Source organism: Sodiomyces alkalinus (assembly GCF_003711515.1).
Source record: "Sodiomyces alkalinus F11 unplaced genomic scaffold SODALscaffold_7, whole genome shotgun sequence".
NCBI lineage: Eukaryota > Fungi > Ascomycota > Sordariomycetes > Glomerellales > Plectosphaerellaceae > Sodiomyces > Sodiomyces alkalinus.
This window is the reverse complement of record NW_021167085.1, coordinates 1912605-1935719: the sequence shown is the minus strand read 5'-3', so window position 1 is coordinate 1935719 and position 23115 is coordinate 1912605. Positions and strand designations below refer to the sequence as shown.

General features: G+C 52.4%; 10 protein-coding genes across 10 annotated transcripts; 4 read left to right on the top strand and 6 right to left on the bottom strand.

The window, feature by feature from the left end:
* Positions 1–125: 125 nt before the first annotated feature.
* SODALDRAFT_334739 (NAC-domain-containing protein) lies at positions 126–1238 on the top strand. The gene is made up of 3 exons (XM_028612283.1): positions 126–208; positions 384–557; positions 637–1238. The coding sequence occupies exons 1-3, from the start codon at positions 157–159 to the stop codon at positions 864–866; spliced, it is 456 nt and encodes a 151-aa protein (XP_028465434.1). The 5' UTR covers positions 126–156; the 3' UTR covers positions 867–1238.
* On the bottom strand, positions 1173–2514 carry SODALDRAFT_334738 (hypothetical protein). Its single transcript, XM_028612282.1, has one exon. It carries the CDS (start codon positions 2335–2337, stop codon positions 1234–1236), a length of 1104 nt encoding a protein of 367 aa, XP_028465433.1. The 5' UTR covers positions 2338–2514; the 3' UTR covers positions 1173–1233.
* A 654-nt stretch (positions 2515–3168) lies between these two features.
* On the top strand, positions 3169–4031 carry SODALDRAFT_279665 (60S ribosomal protein L24a; the record flags this gene model as incomplete). The annotated part of the gene is made up of 3 exons (XM_028608181.1): positions 3169–3219; positions 3385–3528; positions 3747–4031. 3 exons carry the CDS (start codon positions 3169–3171, stop codon positions 4029–4031), a joined length of 480 nt encoding a protein of 159 aa, XP_028465432.1.
* A 415-nt stretch (positions 4032–4446) lies between these two features.
* SODALDRAFT_334737 (peroxiredoxin type-2) lies at positions 4447–5810 on the bottom strand. The gene is made up of 2 exons (XM_028612281.1): positions 5384–5810; positions 4447–5149 (listed from the first exon to the last, which is right to left on the bottom strand). Exons 1-2 carry the CDS (start codon positions 5505–5507, stop codon positions 4770–4772), a joined length of 504 nt encoding a protein of 167 aa, XP_028465431.1. The 5' UTR covers positions 5508–5810; the 3' UTR covers positions 4447–4769.
* A 5-nt stretch (positions 5811–5815) lies between these two features.
* On the bottom strand, positions 5816–6368 carry SODALDRAFT_380067 (hypothetical protein; the record flags this gene model as incomplete). The annotated part of the gene is made up of 4 exons (XM_028615090.1): positions 5816–5901; positions 6033–6043; positions 6106–6255; positions 6292–6368. The coding sequence occupies 4 exons, from the start codon at positions 6366–6368 to the stop codon at positions 5816–5818; spliced, it is 324 nt and encodes a 107-aa protein (XP_028465430.1).
* SODALDRAFT_380066 (alpha/beta-hydrolase) lies at positions 6368–8898 on the bottom strand. Its single transcript, XM_028615089.1, has 5 exons — positions 8643–8898; positions 8444–8523; positions 8275–8370; positions 7920–8215; positions 6368–7835 (listed from the first exon to the last, which is right to left on the bottom strand). Exons 1-5 carry the CDS (start codon positions 8672–8674, stop codon positions 6420–6422), a joined length of 1920 nt encoding a protein of 639 aa, XP_028465429.1. The 5' UTR covers positions 8675–8898; the 3' UTR covers positions 6368–6419.
* Positions 8899–9198: 300 nt separating this feature from the next.
* On the top strand, positions 9199–10108 carry SODALDRAFT_334733 (hypothetical protein). The gene is made up of 2 exons (XM_028612280.1): positions 9199–9327; positions 9442–10108. Exons 1-2 carry the CDS (start codon positions 9303–9305, stop codon positions 9828–9830), a joined length of 414 nt encoding a protein of 137 aa, XP_028465428.1. The 5' UTR covers positions 9199–9302; the 3' UTR covers positions 9831–10108.
* Positions 10109–10789: 681 nt separating this feature from the next.
* SODALDRAFT_201305 (hypothetical protein) lies at positions 10790–14155 on the bottom strand. Its single transcript, XM_028607210.1, has one exon. It carries the CDS (start codon positions 13957–13959, stop codon positions 10885–10887), a length of 3075 nt encoding a protein of 1024 aa, XP_028465427.1. The 5' UTR covers positions 13960–14155; the 3' UTR covers positions 10790–10884.
* A 3128-nt stretch (positions 14156–17283) lies between these two features.
* SODALDRAFT_334731 (hypothetical protein) lies at positions 17284–18115 on the bottom strand. The gene is made up of 2 exons (XM_028612279.1): positions 17903–18115; positions 17284–17823 (listed from the first exon to the last, which is right to left on the bottom strand). Exons 1-2 carry the CDS (start codon positions 17989–17991, stop codon positions 17622–17624), a joined length of 291 nt encoding a protein of 96 aa, XP_028465426.1. The 5' UTR covers positions 17992–18115; the 3' UTR covers positions 17284–17621.
* Positions 18116–20564: 2449 nt separating this feature from the next.
* On the top strand, positions 20565–22943 carry SODALDRAFT_325181 (PLC-like phosphodiesterase; the record flags this gene model as incomplete). The annotated part of the gene is made up of 2 exons (XM_028609963.1): positions 20565–20579; positions 20694–22943. The coding sequence occupies 2 exons, from the start codon at positions 20565–20567 to the stop codon at positions 22941–22943; spliced, it is 2265 nt and encodes a 754-aa protein (XP_028465425.1).
* Positions 22944–23115: the final 172 nt, after the last annotated feature.

Sequence of the window (23115 nt, the reverse complement as noted above, 5' to 3'; positions counted from 1 at the left end):
CTTTTAATTTATGCACTGGCGGTCGTCTCTCCGTGAATTTTGCGTTCCCTGCCATTACTAACGCGATTGTACGAGTAGAACCACCGCCTTCCGAACACCGAATCCCATCATCCCTCGGTAGACAATTTTTTTGGCCCATCGAACAGTCAGAGCAACATGGCCGACGTTCAAGAGCGTCTTAAGAAGCTTGGTGCCGTTGCGCGCGTTGGTATGTGCTGAATATTTGGTAGTTCGATGTATGACGGGTGTGGCTGACATTTGACCCCTCAGGGTATGTCTGGGTTCATTAAATGACGTCCTTTGTTCGCGAGTCCTTCTACCATGCCTAGGACGACAGAGAATACGATCACGACATATCTGGCCTGGATACTGACTTTGTGATAGTGGCAAGGGCACCCCGCGGAGGAAGCAGAAGCGGGCTCCCGTTAGGTCCGGCGCCGACGACAAGAAGCTTCAGGCGTCCCTGAAGAAGCTGAACGTCCAGCCCATCCAGGCCATTGAGGAGGTCAACATGTTCAAGTCGGACGGCAACGTTATCCACTTTGCTGCCCCCAAGGGTATGTGTCGGAGGCGAGAACGAACGGGATATTGAACATCCATGTGGGAACGATTTCTGACAGGAGCTTTCGCTACTAGTTCACGCCGCCGTCCCCGCCAACACCTTCGCTATCTACGGCAATGGCGAGGATAAGGAACTTACCGAGCTCGTCCCCGGTATCCTCAACCAGCTTGGCCCCGACTCGCTGGCCTCTCTCCGCAAGCTTGCCGAGAGCTACCAGAACCTCCAGAAGACTGAGAAGGAGGGAGATGATGACGAGATCCCTGACCTTGTAGAGGGCGAGAACTTCGAGAGCAAGGTCGAGTAAGCAACGGGAACGGATCAAAGCCGTCTGAGGATCCATGATGCATATGAACCTGGCGATGGCGGCAAAAGGGAAAGGAAAAATTGGGTCTAGGCATCTCGGTTTTACCGGAATTTGGGGAAAAGGTACATCCCTAAGAATATGAACCTGGCATCACGAATGCACCTCTTTGCAACAACCTGAGTGACTTCCTGGGAGATTTCTAAATGGTGATGGATGTGATGGCATCACTGCGTGGTCCTAACAGCGTAGCCGAGCTGATGCAGCAACAAGATGGGCAGGAAGGAATCTATCAGCTCGGACGGAAGAAGTCATCCGACTAGAGTTGATTCTTGGTATGCCACTGGGAGCGAAGTCCTCCTATCCGAAGCTACCCTATAGACCAGTTTTCATCACGAACATTGGGCACCCAACTGGCCAAGGCCTCCCGTTTGGCGTCTTCCAAGACTGCCCTTCGAGCTTGCGAACACTCTCCCGTCTTGACGGCGTCGTAGCTATCTGCCGAGAGCTTGCTGCATATTGGACTGTGATCGTCTGCCAAGATAGCAGATATCTCCCGAGCGAGAGCCCACATCTTCCTCCTCGAAACCTGACTCGCCCCTTTGCTGTCGAAAGCTTTCCTCCCTTGCAGTACACCCCCTATAAGTCCCTCCTCGAGCCTGGGATTCCAAGCAACCGCCAAGTTACTCGCCGCTATCCGCTCTGATTGCTGTCTCACGCTGCGTTTTGAGAAGTCGAATTCTCGTCTGGTGGTAGCGACTTGGAACGGCACGAAGGCATATCCACCATGCCACGTCCTTCCCTCAAGACTACTCATTCGTCCTTTGGCAGAGAACGAGCGCTCGAACCCCGCGGGCGTGTACTGTGACTCGGCCACGATTAGGCAGCGGATGTATGCGTTTCCAGGGTGAATAAGCAGCGACGTCAGCGACGACAATACGGACGTGCATTGTCGCAGGGCCAGCTTGTCGGAGCACGATTTAGACGCAGTAGGGGGTGCGTCTGCCCTAGCGGGCTTCCGGCGTACGACGCCCAGTTGGGAGAAATATCCCCGGCCGAGCAGAACAGTGTCACCATTCCGGTGGTCACTGCCACCATGACCCTCGGGCGCCCCATTGGTCGCAGTCAGAGGCGGTAGCATCTCCCATGGTGAGGCGTCCTCTTGGTCTGCCATGGTCAGCTCCATACTGGCATCGCCACAAGGCGCTTCCGAGCAGTACATGTGCAAGCGAACGTCATCCCGGATAGCGAAAGGCTGGGCCTGCCAGGTATCCCTGTGCTGGGAAGCAAAATTTCGCTCCTGTTGTGGCCGACGGCGGATGATATCAGTTTGTTCACCGCCGTTGTCCAGAAGATGGCGACACTCAGTGAGGAAAAATTGATTGAGGGCCCTGAGGGCCAGGATCTCTGCGTGCCAGTCGTGAAGTACATTTCCGTTAGCTTGAGGGACTTTTGCGGATGGAAGACATTTCATCCCGGTTCTGGTTCCCTAGTCAGTCGTCTTTACAGAAACTACAGCCCCCCGTCAATTGAATGCGATTGACATTGAACGGATCAAAGGCTTCTATTCGACGTCTGCCCCATTCCGACCAGAAGACTACATACTTCTCCTGAGTCTGGACGGATAATCAACCATGACCTTCGCTTTAGCCCTGACGAGAGAGAGAACTCACGCAACAGCAAGACAACTTAAGCCCCCTGAATGCTCAGCAACGAAACCGCTCAGCGGCACCCATTCATGAATGCCATTATCTCTGACCTGGGGCTTCCGCTTGGAAGGAAGGTCCCGAAAATGCTGATGAACGATTGACGCAATGGAGTCGGGGTCGAATATCATGGTAGGGGTTTTCCATGCGGGTGGAACGCAGGAAAAGCCCTCCTGAAATTACGGAGGAGGTAGGGTCGGTGATTAAAGCATCAAGCCACAACGGGTTGGGACTAGGCAAGGAACACAGCCACACACGTGACTTTAAGCGAAGGGGGGGTGGGGCAGGGCATGGGTTGTCGCCCACCACCATCGACACAGGTAGTTCGGCGAAAATTGAATTGGGACTTCGAGAGGCGTACTCTTTCGACCTCATCACCGACCAGCCAACAAGTCAAGCGTTCGCCAAACACCGCCAAAGTACGTATTGCGCAAAGGAAATTGTCCATCCATCACTGGGTTTTGTTTTACGTCGTGACTGGGGACTAGAAATACCTCCTCTGTCTAGTCGGAAAACGCACACATCCCAGAGCCAAGTCTTCCGTTGATTTCGCATCTCCTCACATTAAGTCCCTACTGACTCTCGAGTTCCCTATCAAGATGCGCACGTACGACGACTCCTTCTCGGGCCAGAGAATCTACCCTGGCAAGGTACGACTCCCGATCATTACCGCCCCCCCTCTCCTCGGATATGCCGGCAGTTTGATAGTGATGACGACATGGATGGATTGGATTTTTTTTGGATGAGAAGGAGGGAGGAAAAGGTCGCTATATTGAACGAGAGCTTGGAAACTGACGAGTTTATCGAACGTGTAGGGTAAGCTCTACGTCCGTGGCGACAGCAAGATCTTCCGATTCCAGAACAGCAAGTCGCAGTCCCTCTTCCTCCAGCGCAAGAACCCCCGCCGCATTGCCTGGACTGTTCTCTACCGCCGCCAACACCGCAAGGGTATCTCCGAGGTACGATTCAGCCCTATGCTTTTCTTTGCGCAACCCCGCCTTCGAAGCAAGCCGCGGAGTTGAAGAAAACAGTTCTGGCGATCCCACACCCCGCGTGTTTTTACATAAAGAGGAGGACTCTTTCTGGGATTAGGGCAAAGGGGGACGGGCCAAGACTGCTAGCCCAATGTGATATGGGAGCATGGTGGTCAGCATAATCCCGCTGACACCCACTACAGGAAGTTGCCAAGAAGCGCACCCGGAGAACCGTCAAGGCGCAGCGTGCCATCGTCGGTGCTTCCCTCGATGTGATCAAGGAGAGGCGCAACCAGCGTCCGGAGGCCCGCTCGGCGGCCCGCGCTGCTGCCATCCAGGAGGGCAAGGAGAAGAAGGCGGCGGATGCCAGCGCGAAGAAGGCCGAGAAGGCCAAGCTCGCCGCGGCGGGTAAGGGCCAGACTGCCCGGATCGCCAGCAAGCAGGGATCCAAGGGTGCGGCACCCAAGGTTCAGGCCAGGACCCGTTAAAAAAAAAGTTTCCCAACCATTTCCGCGGGCATGACTTGATATCTTTTTTTCCCCCTCCGTTCCGGCGTTGGGGAGGGGTGTCGGGTTCTATTTTTTCGTTTTCCTTGTTCCCCTCAGGCGCGAAATCTTCGACGGTCAGGGACAGCGGAACGGGAGGGAGGAGTGGAGAGTCAAAACAAAAACCAAGGGAAGAAAAGGGAGGATTATCTCAAGTCATACAAAATAGAGACGTCCTCACCTCCTACATTTGTTCCTCCCGTGGGGAAGGAAGCTTGACGAAAGGCTGGAGTCGAGGTTTCTTTTGTGTCTTACACGACTGGTTCTCTACACTACACATCTCGGTAGCAGGGAATGTCATGGAAAGTCCTACGGGATAGTCAAGATGAAAAGAAGAAGAAAAGGAAAAAAAAAAACCTATGGGGGGCGTTTGTTTCGACAGTGAAGAACTTGCGACGAGCGTTGTGAAATGCGATCCATAATTTATGTGTGTTCCCCCGGGTTGGAAGCGATCGAACTTGTAAATCCAATCCACATGCCAGACACCCGGGGACAGCTTCTCCTTTTCACGAGGGTGGAAGAACATACGGCAAGGCATCTAGTTTTATGTATCTACCGCCAGCCAGGATCATCCCCTTTCTAACGTTGGCATAAGTGCCCAGTCTCTTGCATCAGTTTTGCGAGGACAACGAAATAAGCACAGGGAAAACCCGAAAAGACCAAAGTCAAGTCCCCACCACCTCAGAGCTTCGCCAGGACAGCATCGGCGCCAGAAAACTCAATGCTTCCCTTCTGGGTATCCTGGGCGGCGTAGACGACCTTGCCGTGGTCGACAACGAGGGCGTAGCGACCTGTGCGCTCGCCCATGACCCAGCCGATGGAGGAAGAGAACTTGGCGCCGGCGTCGGAGGCAAAGATGATGAAGTCGCCCTTGATACCGTTGGCCTTGCCCCAGGCGCTCATGACGAAGGCGTCGTTGTAGGCGATGAAGACGACCTGGTCGACGTCCTTGGCCTTGAGTTCGCCGGCGCGGCCCACGTAGGAGGTCAGATGCGAGACTTGGCACGTCGGGGTGAAGGCGCCTGGGACGGAGACGACGACGACCTTCTTGTTCTTGAATTCTGAAGTTTTCGGTCTGTTGTTTTTGGTCTGGTGGAGAAGCAAGACAAGGCAGGGGAAGACAGAGGGAAGGGGGGGGGAGGCCTTTGGTTGGCAGATTTGAGAGGGTTTGGGAGGACTTCGTGTAGGATGTCCCTGCTTTGAGGGATAAATTTGGAAGTTGTTTTGAGTTGTTGATGTGTGTAATTAGGGAACGGAGAGACTATGTGTGAAGAGCAAAAATCACTTTCACTTACCCTTGCTGGCATCATAGTTGATAGGGATACCACAGGCGGTAATCTCAGCATTGTCGGGCTGGTAGGGGATGTACTGGAAGGTGACCCCCTCAGGGAAAGTATCGCCGGCCTTGAGTTCGGACATGTTGATAGATAGGTAGATCAGAAGCCGATGGTATAGTTTCACGTCTAATAGAGAAAGTCTGGGTGATTTGATTGAACCGGATTAATGGTGGACGTGAAAGACGAGCAGATGGTTGAGACGATGCGGGAGAGTGGATGACACAAGAATTAATAAGTAAAGTATCCAGCTCGTATAGGTCTCAGCAAGTCAAATTCGAACCGATTCGACGGCGAGTGGAGTAGAAAGTAAGTTACCTTAAGGTAGAGAAACTGATAGCTACCTTACCTAAGGTAGGTTACCTTAGTCTTCAATTATATATACTGTACTCATCATCGTAAGGTAGGAGCAACGCTGGGGTGCAGGTATTCGTATTGCGTGACCGCGTAGCAATACCACTGGGTCATGCCGTTGCCCTCTAAAGCGTTCTCACACGTAACATAAGGTAATCAAATCCCTCATACTCGGCTCAACGTTTCTGAGGGGTCAAGGGACCCTGATGGACAGGGACCACTGCTTCGTAATTCCTGCTGAGTGTCTACACCTTACCGATGGTCCCACTGCCGAGGAACTGGAGGGAGAGGATTATTAAACAATGGAGGGGCAGATTAGATTAGCAAACAGGTGCAGGGGAGGAACATGATCTTGGAGATTTGGAGATCCGCCGGCCTCGGCCGAGCCGAGCAAATGGGGAGTCTTGGACGGGCCCGCCCGACCAATGACCGACACCGACAAGTTAGTCCGAATAATGACCCGGTCGCCGAATTGGCATCTGACACGGACAAGACCAAACTACTCAGTAAGGTACTGGATATTGTGGGGACGACCACAAAAAGCTGCGAAGGCAAAGGCGAAGGGACCAAACCAACCAACTCTCAAGTCCATCGTACAGTTAGTTGTCTCACTACCTACCTCCTGTATAATTATAACGTTACATCATGTCCGCTTCAGCCTCCCCTTCGTCTTATTGTCGTTGACCACAGTGGGGCTAGTAGTGATCCCCTTGTCAACGCCTCCCGTCGTCACCACTCCGCCCACCGCCCGCCCCGTGCCAAGACTGATGCCGCGGCCTGTGTCCAGACTAATAATGCTCCCGCTGCCGCTCCCGCTGCCGCTGATGCTGCTCCTACGAACTCCGGTTCCCTTCAGCTTGCCCGGCGAAGCAAGTTGTTCGGCATTGGGTCCGCCCTCACGAGAACGAACGAGTTGCCGTGGGTCATCGGCAATACGAGGCCGACCTATCAACGGAGAAGCGTTGAGGGACACCACCGCGTCCCTTTCCTCTTCTTCTCGAGCCCTGTGCTGTGGCGTCCGGGGAGTGACCCTGCTCCCGGCATCGGCGTCTCCCTGCGCCTCGTCCGCAATACCCGTGGACAACGCCTCAGTCGTGGAGGTGTCGCTCCCGCTCCCGCCCGACTTTTCACCGTGATTTCGGTACGGTGCCCCGGATCCCAGGAGGCTCTCCTGTCGGGCAAGCTGGTACTTCGCGTATTCTTCGGACGAGTGGTGGGGATCCGTGAAAGATTGTAGCGCGTCGAACACGTGCGGGAACACCTGGGCATCGACATCGTGGCCCCAGAGAAAGTCGAGGTGCTCGTAATGTGGGATCTCCGTGGCCACCGTCATCTTGGGCAGCTCGCGCAGCATGACCTTGATGTCCACGAGCGAGTCGGTGCCGCCGTAGACGAGAACGATGGGCGTCTTGATGTTGCGCGTCGGATACCGCGCCACCTTGGTGTACTTGCTCGACGAGCTCAGCGCCACCGGCGGCTGCACGTCGTCATCGTACATCTGGAATGCCTTGTTGCGGATGATCTGGAACCAATGGACCACGCTCTTGGTGGACGTGAATGAGTAGAGATGGGGATAGGCCGCAAGCTTCTGACTCCACGAAATATTCTTCGTCTGCCAGTCAAAGAGAAAGCCGAGGCTGTAGTCGATGATCTTCACGAAGATGGGTGGGTACAGGATAGACTGCCACATGGTCGTCGAGCTGAGGATGGACCGCCTCCCGAAGAGCAGGAAGAGTACTTGGGGGGACGCCTTGACGAGGGCGTCGACGACGCCGTTGGAGAGACCAGCGGGGGACATGGCAGGCGCCAGCGCGATGAAGACGTTGACCTTGTCATTGAGCTTTGGGTGAATAGCGAGCGCCGCGAACGCCTGCGCCGTTCCCTGAGAGAACCCGATGTACGAGAGGCTTTCCTGTCCTGTGGTTTCCAGGATGTACGAGATGCTGTCGGGGATGTCGTGTAGAGCGAATTCGTCCATGGAGAAATTCCAGAACTCGACGGAAGTCGGCGAGTACTTGATCGACTTCTTGGAGTATTTATTCCCTCGATTGTTGCCAAGCTTCCGAGGGGGGTGGAGGGGTTCGTGTCAGCAAACCAAAGGCGGCTCCATGCAGGCTATGGGTACAGAGCGAGCAATACTCACCCAAACATCGTAGCCTTTTTCAACCAGGACAAAAGGCAAACACCTCTGCGCGTCGGTCAACGAGACCCAGACCTCGGAATTCATAAGCAGGCCATGGTGCAAGTACACGACTTTCTTTTGCACACTATCGCGGCCACTGTTCACTCTCTGACCCTCCTCACCCCGTTTCCATGCTAGACGATGGAGGCCCAGCAGAAATCCGTCTTTCGTCTGAGTGACATGTTCCTCGGCTTCGTATCCGAACACACGGCATAGGTCAACAAAATCGGAAGCATCTCTCACGGTTATTGAGAGGGCTGTTCCCCAGTTAGACGTGGCCTAACCAATCCTCATCGTAGGAATGCGCTCAACTGACATCTCTTTCTTTGTATAGTATTATTCTGCGCCGGTGTCGTAAATCTGTGGAAGAGGCGGCGGGAGGCTCGGTAGAAGAGGGAGATAAGCGACCGGGCTGTTCTAGATGTTAGATGGATCGGCGTAATACGGCACGAATAGGGGACATCGCTCGTCGCCCCGAGACATACGAAGTGCGAGGGTCAGAATGCGGATAATCGCCTCGAGGCCGACAAGGAAAAATGAGCCCACAAGAGCAACATATTCGGTGCTACATGGGATTTGCTGTTAGCTCTGCCATGAGATAAGAGGCATGCCTCTCGAAGCCCATCCATTTCCTCACAAACACCGCGCAGCAGTAACCAAATGGTTTACGGGGCTAGCACTTACATGTTCAAACGCCCAATAAATGGCACAGGCATCCTGGCGATGACTCGAGAGATTAGGGAAGTAAGAGAAGAAGAAGGGGGAGATAAGGACCGTCTATGTGAGATTCTAGGAAAGAAAGACGATAGAAATACAACTAAGATATCAAAGCATCACCATCATGGCAATGGGAGATAAAAAAGTTTGCTGGGGGATAAGTTCGGTCTTGAGAACAATACCATAACTTTACCTAGAGCAATGGCGCGTGATGGAGTGAACGATGAACTTCTTGATGGTGATGTCACATGCAAGAAGCGCACTGCACACCTGCATCAACAGACATTTAATTTGGGGGCAACCTAAGCTTTACCTACTCCGTCCACATAACTACTGGGGGTTGTAAATTTGTACCCCCTGACATCTCCACATAGGGTGTCTGTCAAGTACACTATGTGATTATGGACCAATCAAAAGTTATCATAACGTCTCAAGGGTGCTTCACCTTATTGGCCAATGACAATAAGGTATCTGAACTGAACGTCGCCGAGTCTCGGGCCGCTCAACACCAGAAAGCCATCGCAACCAAAGGTCCACTACACGCACGCGCACATCATTATCTTCCTAAACCCACACACTCTTTGAATTCAAAAGGGAGGAAAGGGAAGAAGCTCAGAGGAACCTAAAATGCCCAGCTCATGCAAAGAATTACGTACGTCCATCCCTCTATCCCAGACACCACAGCAAGAACCTGCACCCCCTCACTCACCTATTAATCGGCAACCAAAGACGGCCACCCCACTGACAATATGCCCCTCTTCCACAGGTGAGGCGCTAGCCCAATGCCTCCAAGAATCAGACTGCGTCATGGTCGATCGCAACAGCGCAGCCGACTGCCTCCGCTCCCCGCTCCTCGAAACCCTCCCGACCAAGTGCCAGCAGCTGAAGAAAGGCCTCGGCGAATGCAAGCGCGGCATGGTCGACATGCGCAAGCGCTTCCGCGGCAACCTCCCCGTCACCTACCAGACCGTCTCGGATGCCGACCGGACAAATAAGGGCTACCAGCTGTACGCCGGCCGTCCCGCCTTCGCCGGCGGCCGCGGGGAGACCGACGGCAACGAAACCGCGCCCAAAGACTGGCGCGAGGCTGAAAACGAGGAGTATCGGAAGCAGCAGCAGAAGAAGCTCGCGGAACAGCTCAAGCCGTCCAAGTAACCCGGGTCTCGTAACAGAAGTGCTGTGGACGAGAGAGAGGGGTTGTAGGGGGGCTCTCCAGAGGTGCGAGCTTGTCTTCACACAGGAAAACAAATGGACCTCGTATATATGGGTTGTACGACTAGTAAAAGAGCATTTAGACGGCGTCATGGTTGTTTGTTTTTGCCAAGGATGGGGCTACGATCGATCATCGACGGTATGAGATATTGGCTGAGGGTTTTCTTCGGTCACATTCTCATCCTGCTCGCGCATAGCTGGCCGGGTTGGGGCGGGGCGGGTTTCTTTTTTTTTTTCGTTTTCGTGTGTTTCCAGATCCCTAGGAGGGCTGTATAAATATAATCGCGATCATCGTATTAGCGACCAGTTTCCACTGAACTCTCATAGCTCCAGGTTTCCATGCTTCTCAAGTTGCCCAAATTCTATCACATCTTGATTACGTATCACCACACAGTTTCCTGACCCAGACCTCATCAAGGAGCCGGTTCACACCAGAAAAGGAGAGACAGTCGATGGGGTTTAGCGACACCTCATCCGAAATCAAAAGGTAAAACCCAAGAATTTGCGCGTATATTGGTATCGAAATCGTTGCTCATGTTATCGGAATTCCCGACTGGAAGAGACAAAACTAATGTAGAAATGCGACGACAAAAAATTGAAACCGGCACCATTGCTTAAAATATTAGGACCCGCCGCACTATGTCGCACCGCTTCTGAATATGTTTGCACTATAATGCGAAGGATGGTACCGTATATGATTGTAAGGATTGCTGGAACAGTGGTGACAGAAATGAAGTCCAAGGGCGCCAGCAGCCCATGTGGAAAGGAATGACGCAGTTCTCACTAACCTGCGAGACAAATAAGACATGCTAACAAACGAAAAACAAGGGGGGGGAAACGCGAGAGAGAGAGAGAGAGAGAAAAGGAGAGGCAGGCGAGAGACAGAATGTACTCGTTGACGCAAGTCAAGGTCAATGGTGCCAAGAACAGTCTCTCAAGTCAACTATTTCGGGTTTTCAACCCCAGATTGGAACATTACGGTATGCCGGTGAATTATTCAACCCCAGATTGGAACATTACGGTATGCCGGTGAATTATAGCTGTGAAGGATCCGGTAGGGCCCCTGGGTCCCCTGTACCCCGGCACGAGAGTGTCTGGCCCGGCCGCCGAACGAGTGCCTCTGCTGCCTCCATGGCTCATCGCCCAACGAATTTCGCTCAATTCGCAAGAGTTGATTCTGATAGTAGCTGCCGCTTTGCGTCGGATTCTGCGACACCGGATTGTGCCTGGTTTGCGGTGGATCATATTGACAACGCTGACGGTCCTTGCCCAGACCATCGTAACTGGCACGTTGACGCGGGCCGGTTGGCCGGCCCAGCCCTGCACCATGATCCGCGCTCGCAGGTCGGCGGAGTTCGGGGGCGGCACCGGCATTGTCCCCTACCGAGTGCCGGCGACTAAGCTGTTTTGGACGCCATGCATCGTAGTCCGGGTTGGCAGACGTTTTGAGGTGCTGAAGCTCTGGATACTGAGCCGGTTTCTTCGAGGGCATTGGAGGTACTGGTGGTGGCGCTGGTCCCTTCTCGTTGTTGGAACTGCCTCGACTGGAAGGCCGATCAGAGTTTCTGTGAGTTGGGTCGGCAGGAGTGGATTGCGGTCGTCGTGGCAGCCGAAATGCCTTGGAGTTGTGCCGCCGCAAGCTGACGGGAGGAGGCGTCTTTGCTTTGGTGACATTCTGCGGCGGCATGCCGGGGACTTCGGGGATTGGTGAGCTTCGAGAAGACGAGACGTAGATGCGACCGGGAGACCTGGATCCTGATGACGATTTCCTCCTCAAATTCAGGATTCGCTCAGTCGGGACAGGCATCGTCATGGATGATAGCTTTGAAGGCGGCAACTCATCGTTGGACTTGTCAGACATGGCCGCAAAAGCCTGGTCGAAAGCGCTCTTCCCCACACTGCTGCTGATCGAGTCGATGCTAGTAACGCTGGATTCGAAGCTGTTCTTGACCCAGTCACCTCCATCAAGTAGCTGGACCTCCTCCGCCTTTGACTTTTGTCCCCATGACCAAGGCTTTCGACGGATGCTCGGCTTTGGAGTCAAGGATAGTGACAGCGGCGTGGTCGACGATGATTGGGAGGAGTGACGGCGGAGCACTTTCGATCCTTCACGGGTGCTAGGCTGCGGTTTTGCCCTGGACACGGATGTGTCTCCCAGAAGTCCTGCGCTCCCATCGCTCAAGATCGTCTGGAGTGTGTCTCGGCTCCGTGGGGAATGTAGAGTGGCACGTCTGTCAATTATTGAGAGCTGGTCGCCGTGCTTTGAATAATTGGGACCCGAGTCTTGGAGAACTGAAACCATTGTCTTCCTGTTCCCCGGCATGGGTTGTAGAGCGGGGTGCCCGTTCGCTTTGGGGCCACCCATCAACCACTGGAATCTGTATTTCTTGCTGGGGCCTGGTTCTACATTCAAGATCGGGCTTGAATCGTCCAAGCCCAGAGACCCCGGATGTTCAGACTGGGAAGACAGAAGTCCTGGTCGCCCATGGCTAGCAGTAAGCAACAGAGACTGGCTCTTGCGACGCAGTTTCCTTGGCTGAGAGGCACCATGTCCTTGGGGATGGGGGACGACTCCGGTGTTTTTATGACCGGTAACAGACGCGTGACCATCTCGTGGCTGTTCGGAGGGAGGCATTTCCGCCGCCGCTAAGCCTGGAGACTTCCAATCTGCTAAGATGGTCGACATTCTGCCCTCAGCAGTGGACGACGAACCATCCGACACTTCAGATTCAGCTTTGTGCGTTTCTTGGGCACCAAGACCATTTCCCTTTTTGCTGGACTTGGAGCGCAGCGACCTCAAAGACGTAGCGGAGCTGTATCCGGAGTCTGTCTTAGAAAGAACCCCTGGTACATAATCCGTCGGATTAGCGACAATGCCGCTGTCAGCCTGGGGGAAATCGAGATGCGCCCTTTTGTCCGACTTGTCGCGTTGTTCCCGTACGATGGGACTTGGTGTTGAATCTTGTCGAATCTCAGGCACCTCGTTGGAGAAACCTTCCGACTCTGACCAGACATTAGCGTGTCCGTATTCGCTCATTTCAACTTCCGAGACAACTAGAGGCAAGGCATCTTTGGATGGCTCGGGTTGCATAAGGGCCAAGCCCTCCATCTGATTCTCGGCGTGGCCTGCGCTCTGGACCTGTCCCGGCTTCATTGTCACACCCTGGCTTTGACCTTTATCCACGGCCTCACCCTCGGTGCTTGGGGCAGGGCTGGCCGTTCCGTTGGTGATTCTTAAGGAGCCAAACTGCATAGCTCCCAATTGCTTGTATTCCGCCTCGGAAGGGGTCTGCACGATGTCCACCTGGACACGTGGATTGAGACAGGGCGAAGGCAAAGACAAATAATTCGGGGTCGAGACCACGGAGTCGCACCTCGAGCGAGTACTGGCTGGCGTGGCAGGATGGCTCTGCCTGAAGCTGAATTTTCGGGGCATTGTCTCTTCGGTTGCAGCTCGAGTAGCTAGTCCAGGAGTCCGTAAAATGCTACGGCGGCGCACAGGGGCGTGAAGAGACGCGACCGAATGCACACGGGGGATCGGCGGGCTGGGTGAGTCCTGAGGCTGCAGGCGCTCCAAAGTAGCTTCGGACATTTGACAATCCATAGTGTTGGCCCGCTTCGGTGTGACACCTGATAAGGGTGTTGACCATGTGCTCCTCCTCGTAGGACGGTTCGCTGAAGTACTTTTGGAGCGAAACAAGCCCGATGAAATCTCCCGGTCCTGAGGCGTAGTGGAGGCTCCATATCCCGCCTCCGACCCAGGCATTGCGGCCGGTGAGACTAGGCTGGGGGGGGCTGGCGAGTGCATCGGCGAGGAAGAAGAAGAAGGAATGAGCACGGCTGAATGAGGACGGGTCGCCAGAGGGCCCACGTTGGGATTCGTGGGCAACTGAGAGGCGCTGGACGAGGGGGAGACAGCAATGAAGGAGCTCTGGTTGCGAGATGCAACGTGGTTGCCAACACGCGGCTTGGAGAGCTTCTGGGGCTGTCTCTTGGTCGGCTTCGATGTGACGACATGGCGAGAAGTGGGATCGTGAGACGTCAGCGTCTCGACAGACGAGACGTTTCCCATTGCAAATGCGGAGTAAGGCCTCCTCCAACCAAGTCGCTTTCTTTTTGTCTTTCTTCCTTCTCTTTTTTTATGATCTGCCACTGCCTTGTAGTAGGACCGGTTGAAGGCTGATTGAAAGATTGTTGAGATAGGAGAACGATGGTGTAAGAGGAGGCGATAATGGCAATGGATGGTGAAACTAGGGAAATGCGAGGCCCAGCTCAGCTTGACCGACAGGCACTGGAGACCAAGGGCTCAAGGGCTAGCAATGGTGATGGCGGTGCATAAACGATGTTGAAACTTCCATGCCGCAGAATAATCAATGCTTCGTCACAACTACCGAGACCACAGACCTCGGATAAGTTTCCGCCGTTCAATGAGAATCTGGGGTCCTCTCCAGAAGCATGGAAAGACTAATTGTCGATGATTTTGGTTGGCTTGGTCGATATGCTTGGAAGGTGGAATGACCACGTCTCGGCGACAAGATCGGCGATGCGGCGACGCAGCGATTGACGGTGACGGACAACGCACAAAGAGACAAAGTGGCAGATAAACCAAACCAGACGAAAGATGATGATGAAGGAGAAAGGAAACCAAGAGCGAAAGGGACAACGGCTGGCTAAACGAACGACTAAGAGATGCAGCAAAAGAATAAATCCAGAGGAAAAAGGTAACATGAAAGAAGAGTGAATTGGAGGATAGGTTCCGAGGGAACAGAAGGAAGTGAGACCTAACTAACACGAGCCCCTGTTAAGGTCGAGAAAGCAAGGAACCCACGACCAAGTCCCAAGAAACACAAGTACGACGGAGGAAGGAGAGGAGAGATGAATTGAATCATTGAATCATATTCGACCACAACTGCATCTTGGACTGCGGGGGGCCCAGGAACTAATCGCTTACAACCTTGCTAGCACAGACCAAACCATGGCCCGGCGATCTCAATCTCAATCTCGATTTGGGAGACAAAAAAGAAGCTGGGAGCAGGATGAATGGTTGACTGTTGACGCGTCGCAGACTTCCAGAGTTGCCTTGGTTCAACGTCTCGTGGTTGGAGGATCAGGTCTAAAGTCACTCAAGCTCCCAGGTACGAGGAAGGTATAGGGTACGTAGCAGTACCTCAAACTTACCTATGGGGTACCATCAGTCTCCGCATTCCTATGGAAACCTCCTTCTCGAAGGCATCATCGATTTACGAAGTACGAATTTCTTCCAGAAACCAGTTCCTATCAGGTAAGGGGCATTCTCCTAGCCAGAGTTATTCGACGGGAACTGTTACTTGCTCTTTCCTCGATGGGGGTTTTATGGGATTCTTATTTTGACCACGCACCTTAGCTTGTGTCTCAGACCCTGGATGTGTATTACTCCAAGGTATCACACATTTCCCAGTGAGGTACCAACTACAATATCTTGGCTGTCCTGAGCCTCCTTCTCCAGCGAGAGAGGCCATATATGCCAAGCTTGGACAGACCAGCACTATCAACTGGCCGTGGGGAAACAGGGCTGGAGTAAACAGCGGTAATGCGGACCTACCAATGGTATCCGTACTTTTGCATCATTATTATCCTATTATCCGGAGAAGCGGCATGATGATGCCCGCAACGACTTGGTCGTGCAGTATTGATTATGTGGGTATTTGTGGCGTTTAAGGTTAGATACATGCAACAATAAACGACCGAGAATTATTAATCACTCATGTACTCAATCCAAACGTCTCTCAAACAGACACTTGTTGCTTTCGGGTTTCATCCCTTCAGATGGGTGACTTTCAATGCATTCGACGAGTGACATGAAATCTAACACGGCTGAGAAAACATAAGGAGATATACCTGCTCATTCATTTCATATCCTCCGGCTGGACTCCAAATCTGAAACCTGATGCCTTTTCCCCAAGTGGCTATTCGTAGGAAAAGAGGGCCGCGGATGCACGGGCCACACCAAGTGCTCCATTGATACCGTATATGCCTGTCCGATGCCTTAGCTATCCGTAATTTGGAACTCCACGGACGACGTCACTCTGACGATTCTTGCCTTACCAAGATATGACAGATGCCGAGGTACACCTCTACCAGGATCTAGTATGTTAGCGTGGGAATTCGCCCCACATCCCAATCGCTCATTGGATTAGTCTGCTGATCCGTACTTTTCCTCCTATTTTATATGGGCAGGCATAAAGAGAGATGACGATCGTGGACCTAACGTCACGAAGGCATCTTTAAGTGAAGCTATCACTATTTTACCGATAAAGAGTCTACTAACTACGGTCCTCGTAACTTTACTACTTTCTTTATGATCCGTATTTTAAAGCTATTTTCAGATTCTACAGAAGCAGTCCTTTATAATATAACCACTATTAACGCCGTACTAACTAGCCCGCCTATATTAGGTTATTAAGAGGGATAGGGGAGATACTGATTTTTAATTATCGTGATAGCTATAATAGTAGTAAGACTACTTTTGGTTTATATAGGTCTATATACTTAAGATTGTCTATATTTTATATGTGTTTGGATGTACTTCTACCTAGTGGGCCCCCCTGTTGTCCCTAGCCAGTCATATTAGTTTGTATATGCGCTAACATACTAGATCCTGGTAGAGGTGTACTTAGTCCTCGTTTGTTGACTCTCTGCAGTGTGATACATACCATACAACCCCTGTTTAATTGTGTGTTTTAAAGTACATTCGTAATTTACTCTTTTAGGAAATTCAAGAAGGTTCGAGGAACGTACCTCCACTAACAACACTTAGGTACTATATCGACTTTACTTATTAGGGAGTTATAAGGTGGTTTGCCAGGATACTATATCCCCCGATTAAGTATATCTATGTAAGCCCCTATATTTTATATTGAAAAATATATATCTAGTTGTAATCTACTCCACTTATTATCGTGATATTCTTGGTTCATTCGGATCCGCAAGTACACCAAGCTTTCGCAATGCTTTGTATTTGTATTCGGATAAGAGCGATGTGATTCTCAACTCAGCGGTCCTTTCCGTCGAGGTTACATGTAAACTGATGTTGAACTCGGTGGCTGGGCTGAGGGTAGATGTGGGGCGTGGCTGATAAAAAAGTTGAGCTGAGGGTAGGTACGGGGCTTTACGCCTTTAATTAATTGGTCGAACTATTTCGCGATCGCGTTAAATACCTTAAGGTATTATAAGGATTATTTCTACTAAGGGTTATTATATTATTATAAAGTCTTTTACTAAGTATAAGAGTAGTTACATAATTTATTTAGTTATATAACCTTAATAAATAGTCTTATAATAAATATTAGCTACTTATTATAAGGGTAGTTACCTAAGATATATAGTCACGTGACCTTAATAAATAGCCTTATAATAACCCTTACCTACCTATATATATTATAAGGGTAGTTACCTGAGATATTTAGTCACGTGACCTTAATATATAGCCCTATAGTATCCCTTGCCTACCTATTATAAGGGTGGTTACCTAAGATATCTAGTCACATGACCTTAGTACATAGCCCCACAGCAACCCTCAGCTCAACTTTTCGCCCCACTCGGACCCACACCTACCCTCAGCTCAGCCTCCGAGTTCAACATCAGTTTATCTGCAACCACTTTCCGTCTGTACAGAGTACGCGAAGATGACTCGGGACCTCCCGTTAAGGCAGAAGGGAATTCGTTCGCTCGGTCAGTGGTGGTCGCTCACTGTGGTCACTCTCCAATTACATAGGTACACCCCTCGGTCCCAATCCAAACCTCGTGGGTGCGTCCAGCTGGGACATCGACGCGTGCGCCAATACCATGGGTTTCCTTGGTTGGATTTCTGTCTTCCGGGTAAGAGATAGTGAGGCTACCCTTTGTGATGAGGTGGGTGGTAAGGCCACGGTGAGAATGGGGTTTATAATGATAGTTTCTGTCGCCCGTCCCTTTTCTTAGCGATATCTTTCTGTCCCTTAATCTTCTTGCTGAATCCAGCGGCTTTTTATGCTTACGGGCTGTCGGACCAAGTGTATACGACATTGAAGCCCCAAGAACGAACTTCGGCTTCGGGGTCGAGCTTCTCATTATGAGTATGAGGCATGATGCCGTGTCGTCTTTTTTGTCTTTTACCTCTCCTTTCGGAAGGGGAAAGAAGAAGAAAAGTATCTTCACGTATGGGTATGTCTTGCTGCGTCGGGTAGTGAAGTGTTGGGACAATCAGTCGGGTATTGCACAGCGTGTCGACATCATAAAGAGATGCTCGGGATTCAGTATCTCACCAACAGTGTAATTGGTGGTGGAGACGGTTCAGGATAAAGAATGACGACGTCATTCAGCTCGCCTACCTAATAAGGTAAGGTACCTTATCTTAGGTAGGTAAAACATGCCGCTGAGCTCGGGCCTGGTGGATATGCGCTTCGGAGGATAAGCTCCATGACCACCAGCTCCCTCCACACGTGTGCGAATAAGGCATCATCCAAACGATTGGACGGTGTGAGGTACAACGTATTATTATTAGCCACCTACCTTTAGTGCACCTTGGTGCCACTAGGGCTTATAGTATCTCCACCACGGTAGGTACCTAGTGTATCTCACTAATCACCGCACAGGAGCGTTGTTTTAGTGTAGTATTTGTTCACATAGCCACAACCTAGCCACGTCCATACAACTACTTACTCCAGCATTAGGGGATTACTAAAACACAGCCTCTCAGTAGGTACCAAGACACAGAATCGTGGGTGTCAATTGGGTACGCTCTTGAGCGTCTCGGTGTCCCCGTGGTGGGAGGGGTAATGCAGCGGGTCAACGATAGTCCACGTCTAAATAATCTCGAAATCACGGCTAAGGCACTATGGGGTCGACTATAGCAGTGTCTCTAGGCATGAAGAGACTAGGACTGATTATGTGGTCAAAGACTTTGCAAAGCGTGATGACAGCCGAGGGCCTGTCCTTATACGCCTGACGGCCAAGGAAAGGGCCGTTTGGGCAGCTTCGAACAGGAAGAACAGAGAAATTAGCAGTTTGTGGTTACCTTAGTCAGCGGAGTATACGAGGAACTACATGTACACTACATACAACCTTACCTAAGGTATTCCGTATCATAGGTCCCTGACCGGACCGAACCGCTGCGCTAAAAGCGAAGCGAACAACAAAGATCAGTCTACGTTGTAGGTAGTGCGAAACTCGAGCAGCCGACTCGATCCATGTACGGATCTCTTCTCTCACATCTCCATCACCTCAACTCATTTTCTTCAGCCAAAAACCAAGCCCTTCGGACCTACAAGTGCAGTTGTTTGAACAGAGTACTTCTGCCACTACGCCAGCGTAAACTGGGAACACATCCTCGATTCCAGGATTCAGAGCCGGATAACATTCTTCGACGACCAACTTGATCTTGGTCCATGTGTCTCACGTCTCGCGACAGAAATACGACATAAGCCTACGGCCCAGCTGTATTCGTCCCTTTCGTTGGGTGCAAAGAGGCGAGAGATAATGGTGAAAGACACTAGCTTCATCACAGCATCTCACTTTCGCTTTGGTCTAGAACTATTACCAATAGGTAGCCAGAGAATTGAGGGGGGGTTCTTTTCTTTTCTTTTTTGTTTCTCATTTACTTTTTGATACGAGTACGAAGCACATGCAGGCATGGCCTAGGGAAGACGGAACCGCTGCTATTTCAGACCAAATTGACAGGGCACCGCAGCATGACGACCCACACAGGTCAGCAATTTCTTATCCACGTTTATCGACTGGATATCTTCGACCCGTTCCCCAGTTCCTGCATGCACGGTCTCGCAGGGCTGAGGAATACATACAGTACCTTACCTTAAGTGTAGGTAAGAGTACAGTACATATAGGTAAAAATCGGACTCTCTCCTGTACCGAGCTAATACGCGCTAAAACAGTGACTTCTTATTACCTTATAGGGCCCCTGCCAGCAAATAACCCGCTTATTAGGGGAGCCAATCGGGAACAGCGTTATTAGCGGGCCCTTAACCTAAAAAGGCAAGGCAATCGTGACTTCTAGAGGTACTCGGTTTTGGACCTCCCCCCCGGCCAGTATCGTTTTTGTACCTGCCCCACTACCTGGGTCAGACCGTACCCGCTCTTTAGTGGGTAGTACTTCAAGAGGTCCGATTTCAACGTCTGTAACCGTTGTACCTTAAACCCCCTGATATGCGGTTTTGAGTTGAGATTTCAGTGGTTGATCAGTGCCCGCCCCGCTTATTACTCGCGGGTGGGTAGGGGCTTCCATCTTCCATACCTTGGTTACCTACTCGTAACTCGCCCCCGTCTGCTTCGGTCTTGCTAACCTTCGACTCGATTTGCTGACACCTCGATTCTCTCCCTCAACCTCACGCCGTTCCTCTGCTTCAACCTACGAATAGACCTCCAGGCCTCCGTTGTTTGATCTCATACAGCAACGCAAGCTTTAAGAACGCTCTCTTGTCTCCTTCTTCTCTTGGGCCCTAAGTTTCTGATATACATATACCTGTCGCGCTTTCTTTGCCCCGTCCACGCTCACTCCTCGTCCCCGCCGGAACTCGGCCTACATATTTGGCAGACAAAACCGGCTCGTTGTTGATTCTTGGCGATTGGCGAACTATAAGGCGCTGAGGTGGAGTCCTATTCACCAGGCGGCGTCGGCGCCCCTCAACTACGACGCTGTCAGCTATGTGCTTCGTCTGGGTACGTCTCCAGCCACTCCCGGCATTTACGACTCAATCGCTCGGCCATTCGACTTTCCTCTTTATTATATGACCCTTTCTTATCCTAAACATGCTTACACAGACATTTGCATAGCTCCGGCGCCGACGCCATGATGGTGACGACGACGCGAAACCCATCGGCCGAAGTCTGACCATGCCCATCTTCTCTCGGACCAACAAGGAAACCTATCCGGCAATTCGCACTCTTGTCAACATATCTACCCTTGCCGGGCCGACGAGATCTTCTACTCGCACGCCAGAATTCCCCTCTCAATCCGCGCTTACGAGGGCCCTTCCCCGACTCAATGTCAAAGGCATCAACGGTGTCAACTCCGCCCCCGACATTGACCAAATCATATCCCCCGTCCTAGGGCGTACTTCTGTGCCTGGATTTGAGGGCCGTATTTCTGGCAATGTCGACCTGACTCTTGCCTGCATGGCCAAGTTAGACTGCGCCTTCGACGATATCCCCAAGCGCCGCTCTCTCATATTGCGTGACGACGCCATCTCCAGGGCACAGTTCGCCGCCTGGCTGGAGCATATCCAAGGAGAGTCCCCCCAAGATATCGAACGATTCTTGCCAAAGGACAAAGACCGCTTTATCCAGGGCGAATTCCTTGAAGCTTGGGTCATGCGTTTTGGCTGGGATGCTGAGAGGTCAGTCCGGTCGACCGACAAGGACACGAGCCGCCCCATCACCAACTACTACATTAGCAGCAGCCATAACACCTACCTCGAAGGAAACCAGCTGGCCTCGCGTAGCTCGCCGGAGGCTTACACTGCCGTCTTGTCTCGCGGGTGCCGGTGCATCGAGATAGACGTTTGGGATGGCGACACTTTCACCCCGGCCCAGGAGGAGGTCATTAGTACCGGCAAGGTGAAGCGGGAGCATAGTCGCAGCCTCTCGGGTTCCTCTCTGCCTAACGTCGCCGCTCAGGTCATCGGGACTGTCATGGGCGACCGTTCCTCTGTCCACAGCCGAAGCCCTAGCACCCAAAGCAAAGCAACCTTCTCTGGCCCAGACAACACGCCGAAGTTATCCAACGCGAACCCGAAGGATTTCACCAACTCCGCCGGTTCTGCCGGCGCAACAACAACACCCGCGCAATCACCTAGACCTCCGTCCGCTAGGTTCCGGCAGGGGTACCCCAAGAACGAGCCTATCGTTACTCACGGCTGGACGTTGACCACCCCCTGCGGCTTCCGCGAGGTGTGTGTAGCCATCCGCGAGTCTGCCTTCCAGACCAACGACCTTCCCGTCATCGTCAGCCTCGAGGTTCATGCCGACCACCAACAGCAGGAGCTCATGGTTGACATTATGAAGGAGGAGTGGGGGGACTTGCTCGTCGACAAGCCGTTCGATGGGGTAGATCAGCGATTCCGGGTCCCCACTTTGGGCGAGCTTAGACGGAAAATCCTCATAAAGGTCAAGAAGCCGCCCAAAGTGATCGATGCACCCGACAGTGCGCTCGCCCCATCGGCTTCCCTGGCTCAGGATGAAGCCGGTTCGGCTTCCGACGAGGAGACTGATGAGCAGCAGCTCAACCGTCTGGCACCTCCGGGCGCCGCACCTGGAAAAACCCCGCCGCTGGGCAGCCCAGGGAAACCGCGCAAACCTCCCATCGTACCCATCTGTACGAAGCTGGGCGACCTCGCCATTTACACCCACAGCGAACGCTTCAAGTCCTTTGACGTGGTGTCCAAGAAACCGAGCCACATGTATTCGATTTCTGAGAGCCGCATCCTCGAGCTGCACGAAACCCACCCTCGGGAGATGTTCACCCATAATAAGAATTACTTCATGCGCGCGTTTCCTAACGGCGCGCGTGTTGACAGCTCCAATCCGGACCCCAGCCCCTTCTGGCGCAAAGGCGTCCAACTAGTCGCGCTGAACTGGCAATACCTCGACGAAGGAATGATGCTGAACGAGGGCATGTTCGCCGGCGAACAGGGCTGGGTCCTCAAACCTCCCGGCTACCGCAGCTCCGATAGGGATTGCTTTACGCAGGCCGATGTACCCCCCGCCGGAACCCTCATGCTCTCCATTGCGGTGTTGTCGGGCCAGCACGTCTGGGTGCCAAGTTCATCCGAAATTGACGCCAGCCGTAGCGGGAGCCAACTGCGTCCAGTCGTCAAGTGCGAGCTTCACGTCGAGAAACCCGAGATTATGGGAGGCAGCTTCAACAAGACCGGCGATCAAGTGGCGAACGCTCAAGCACAAGCTAAGTTCAAACTCGCGACGAGCGCCAGGAGGACAGACCACCCGGACTGGGGCGACAGAGGCGATCTCCTCAGTTTCCCCCTCGTGCCCAACGTGGTTCAGGAGCTTAGCTTTGTCAGGTAAGGCCCCCTCCAAGTGCATCAATCAGGTTTCTTTTCTCTTTTTCGTTGGCTTCGTTCCCCTCCCGGCCCCTTTTCTCTTTCTCGTCCCCTTTTTTTTCTTTTTTTTTTTCATACCCCCCCCCCCCCCCTTTTTTTTTTTCTCTTCTCTCCTGGCCTGAGGTCCCATTGCTCCT

Bases quoted from the DNA above. Each gene is read 5' to 3' on its own strand.
- SODALDRAFT_334739 (XM_028612283.1), top strand. From the start codon at position 157: ATGGCCGACGTTCAAGAGCGTCTTAAGAAGCTTGGTGCCGTTGCGCGC. The intron at 209-383 runs GTATGTGCTGAA...GACTTTGTGATA, and splicing joins TGGTGCCGTTGCGCGCGTTG to GTGGCAAGGGCACCCCGCGG. The intron at 558-636 runs GTATGTGTCGGA...TTTCGCTACTAG, and splicing joins CCACTTTGCTGCCCCCAAGG to TTCACGCCGCCGTCCCCGCC.
- SODALDRAFT_334738 (XM_028612282.1), bottom strand. From the start codon at position 2,337: ATGAAATGTCTTCCATCCGCAAAAGTCCCTCAAGCTAACGGAAATGTA.
- SODALDRAFT_334737 (XM_028612281.1), bottom strand. From the start codon at position 5,507: ATGTCCGAACTCAAGGCCGGCGATACTTTCCCTGAGGGGGTCACCTTC. The intron at 5,150-5,383 runs GTAAGTGAAAGT...CGAAAACTTCAG, and splicing joins CAACTATGATGCCAGCAAGG to AATTCAAGAACAAGAAGGTC.
- SODALDRAFT_380066 (XM_028615089.1), bottom strand. From the start codon at position 8,674: ATGCCTGTGCCATTTATTGGGCGTTTGAACAT. The intron at 8,371-8,443 runs GTATGTCTCGGG...CATCTAGAACAG, and splicing joins CATTCTGACCCTCGCACTTC to CCCGGTCGCTTATCTCCCTC. The intron at 8,216-8,274 runs GTCAGTTGAGCG...ACTGGGGAACAG, and splicing joins TACTATACAAAGAAAGAGAT to CCCTCTCAATAACCGTGAGA.
- SODALDRAFT_334733 (XM_028612280.1), top strand. From the start codon at position 9,303: ATGCCCAGCTCATGCAAAGAATTAC. The intron at 9,328-9,441 runs GTACGTCCATCC...CCTCTTCCACAG, and splicing joins CAGCTCATGCAAAGAATTAC to GTGAGGCGCTAGCCCAATGC.
- SODALDRAFT_201305 (XM_028607210.1), bottom strand. From the start codon at position 13,959: ATGGGAAACGTCTCGTCTGTCGAGACGCTGACGTCTCACGATCCCACT.
- SODALDRAFT_334731 (XM_028612279.1), bottom strand. From the start codon at position 17,991: ATGCCTCATACTCATAATGAGAAGCTCGACCCCGAAGCCGAAGTTCGT. The intron at 17,824-17,902 runs GTAAGCATAAAA...GACGGGCGACAG, and splicing joins TACACTTGGTCCGACAGCCC to AAACTATCATTATAAACCCC.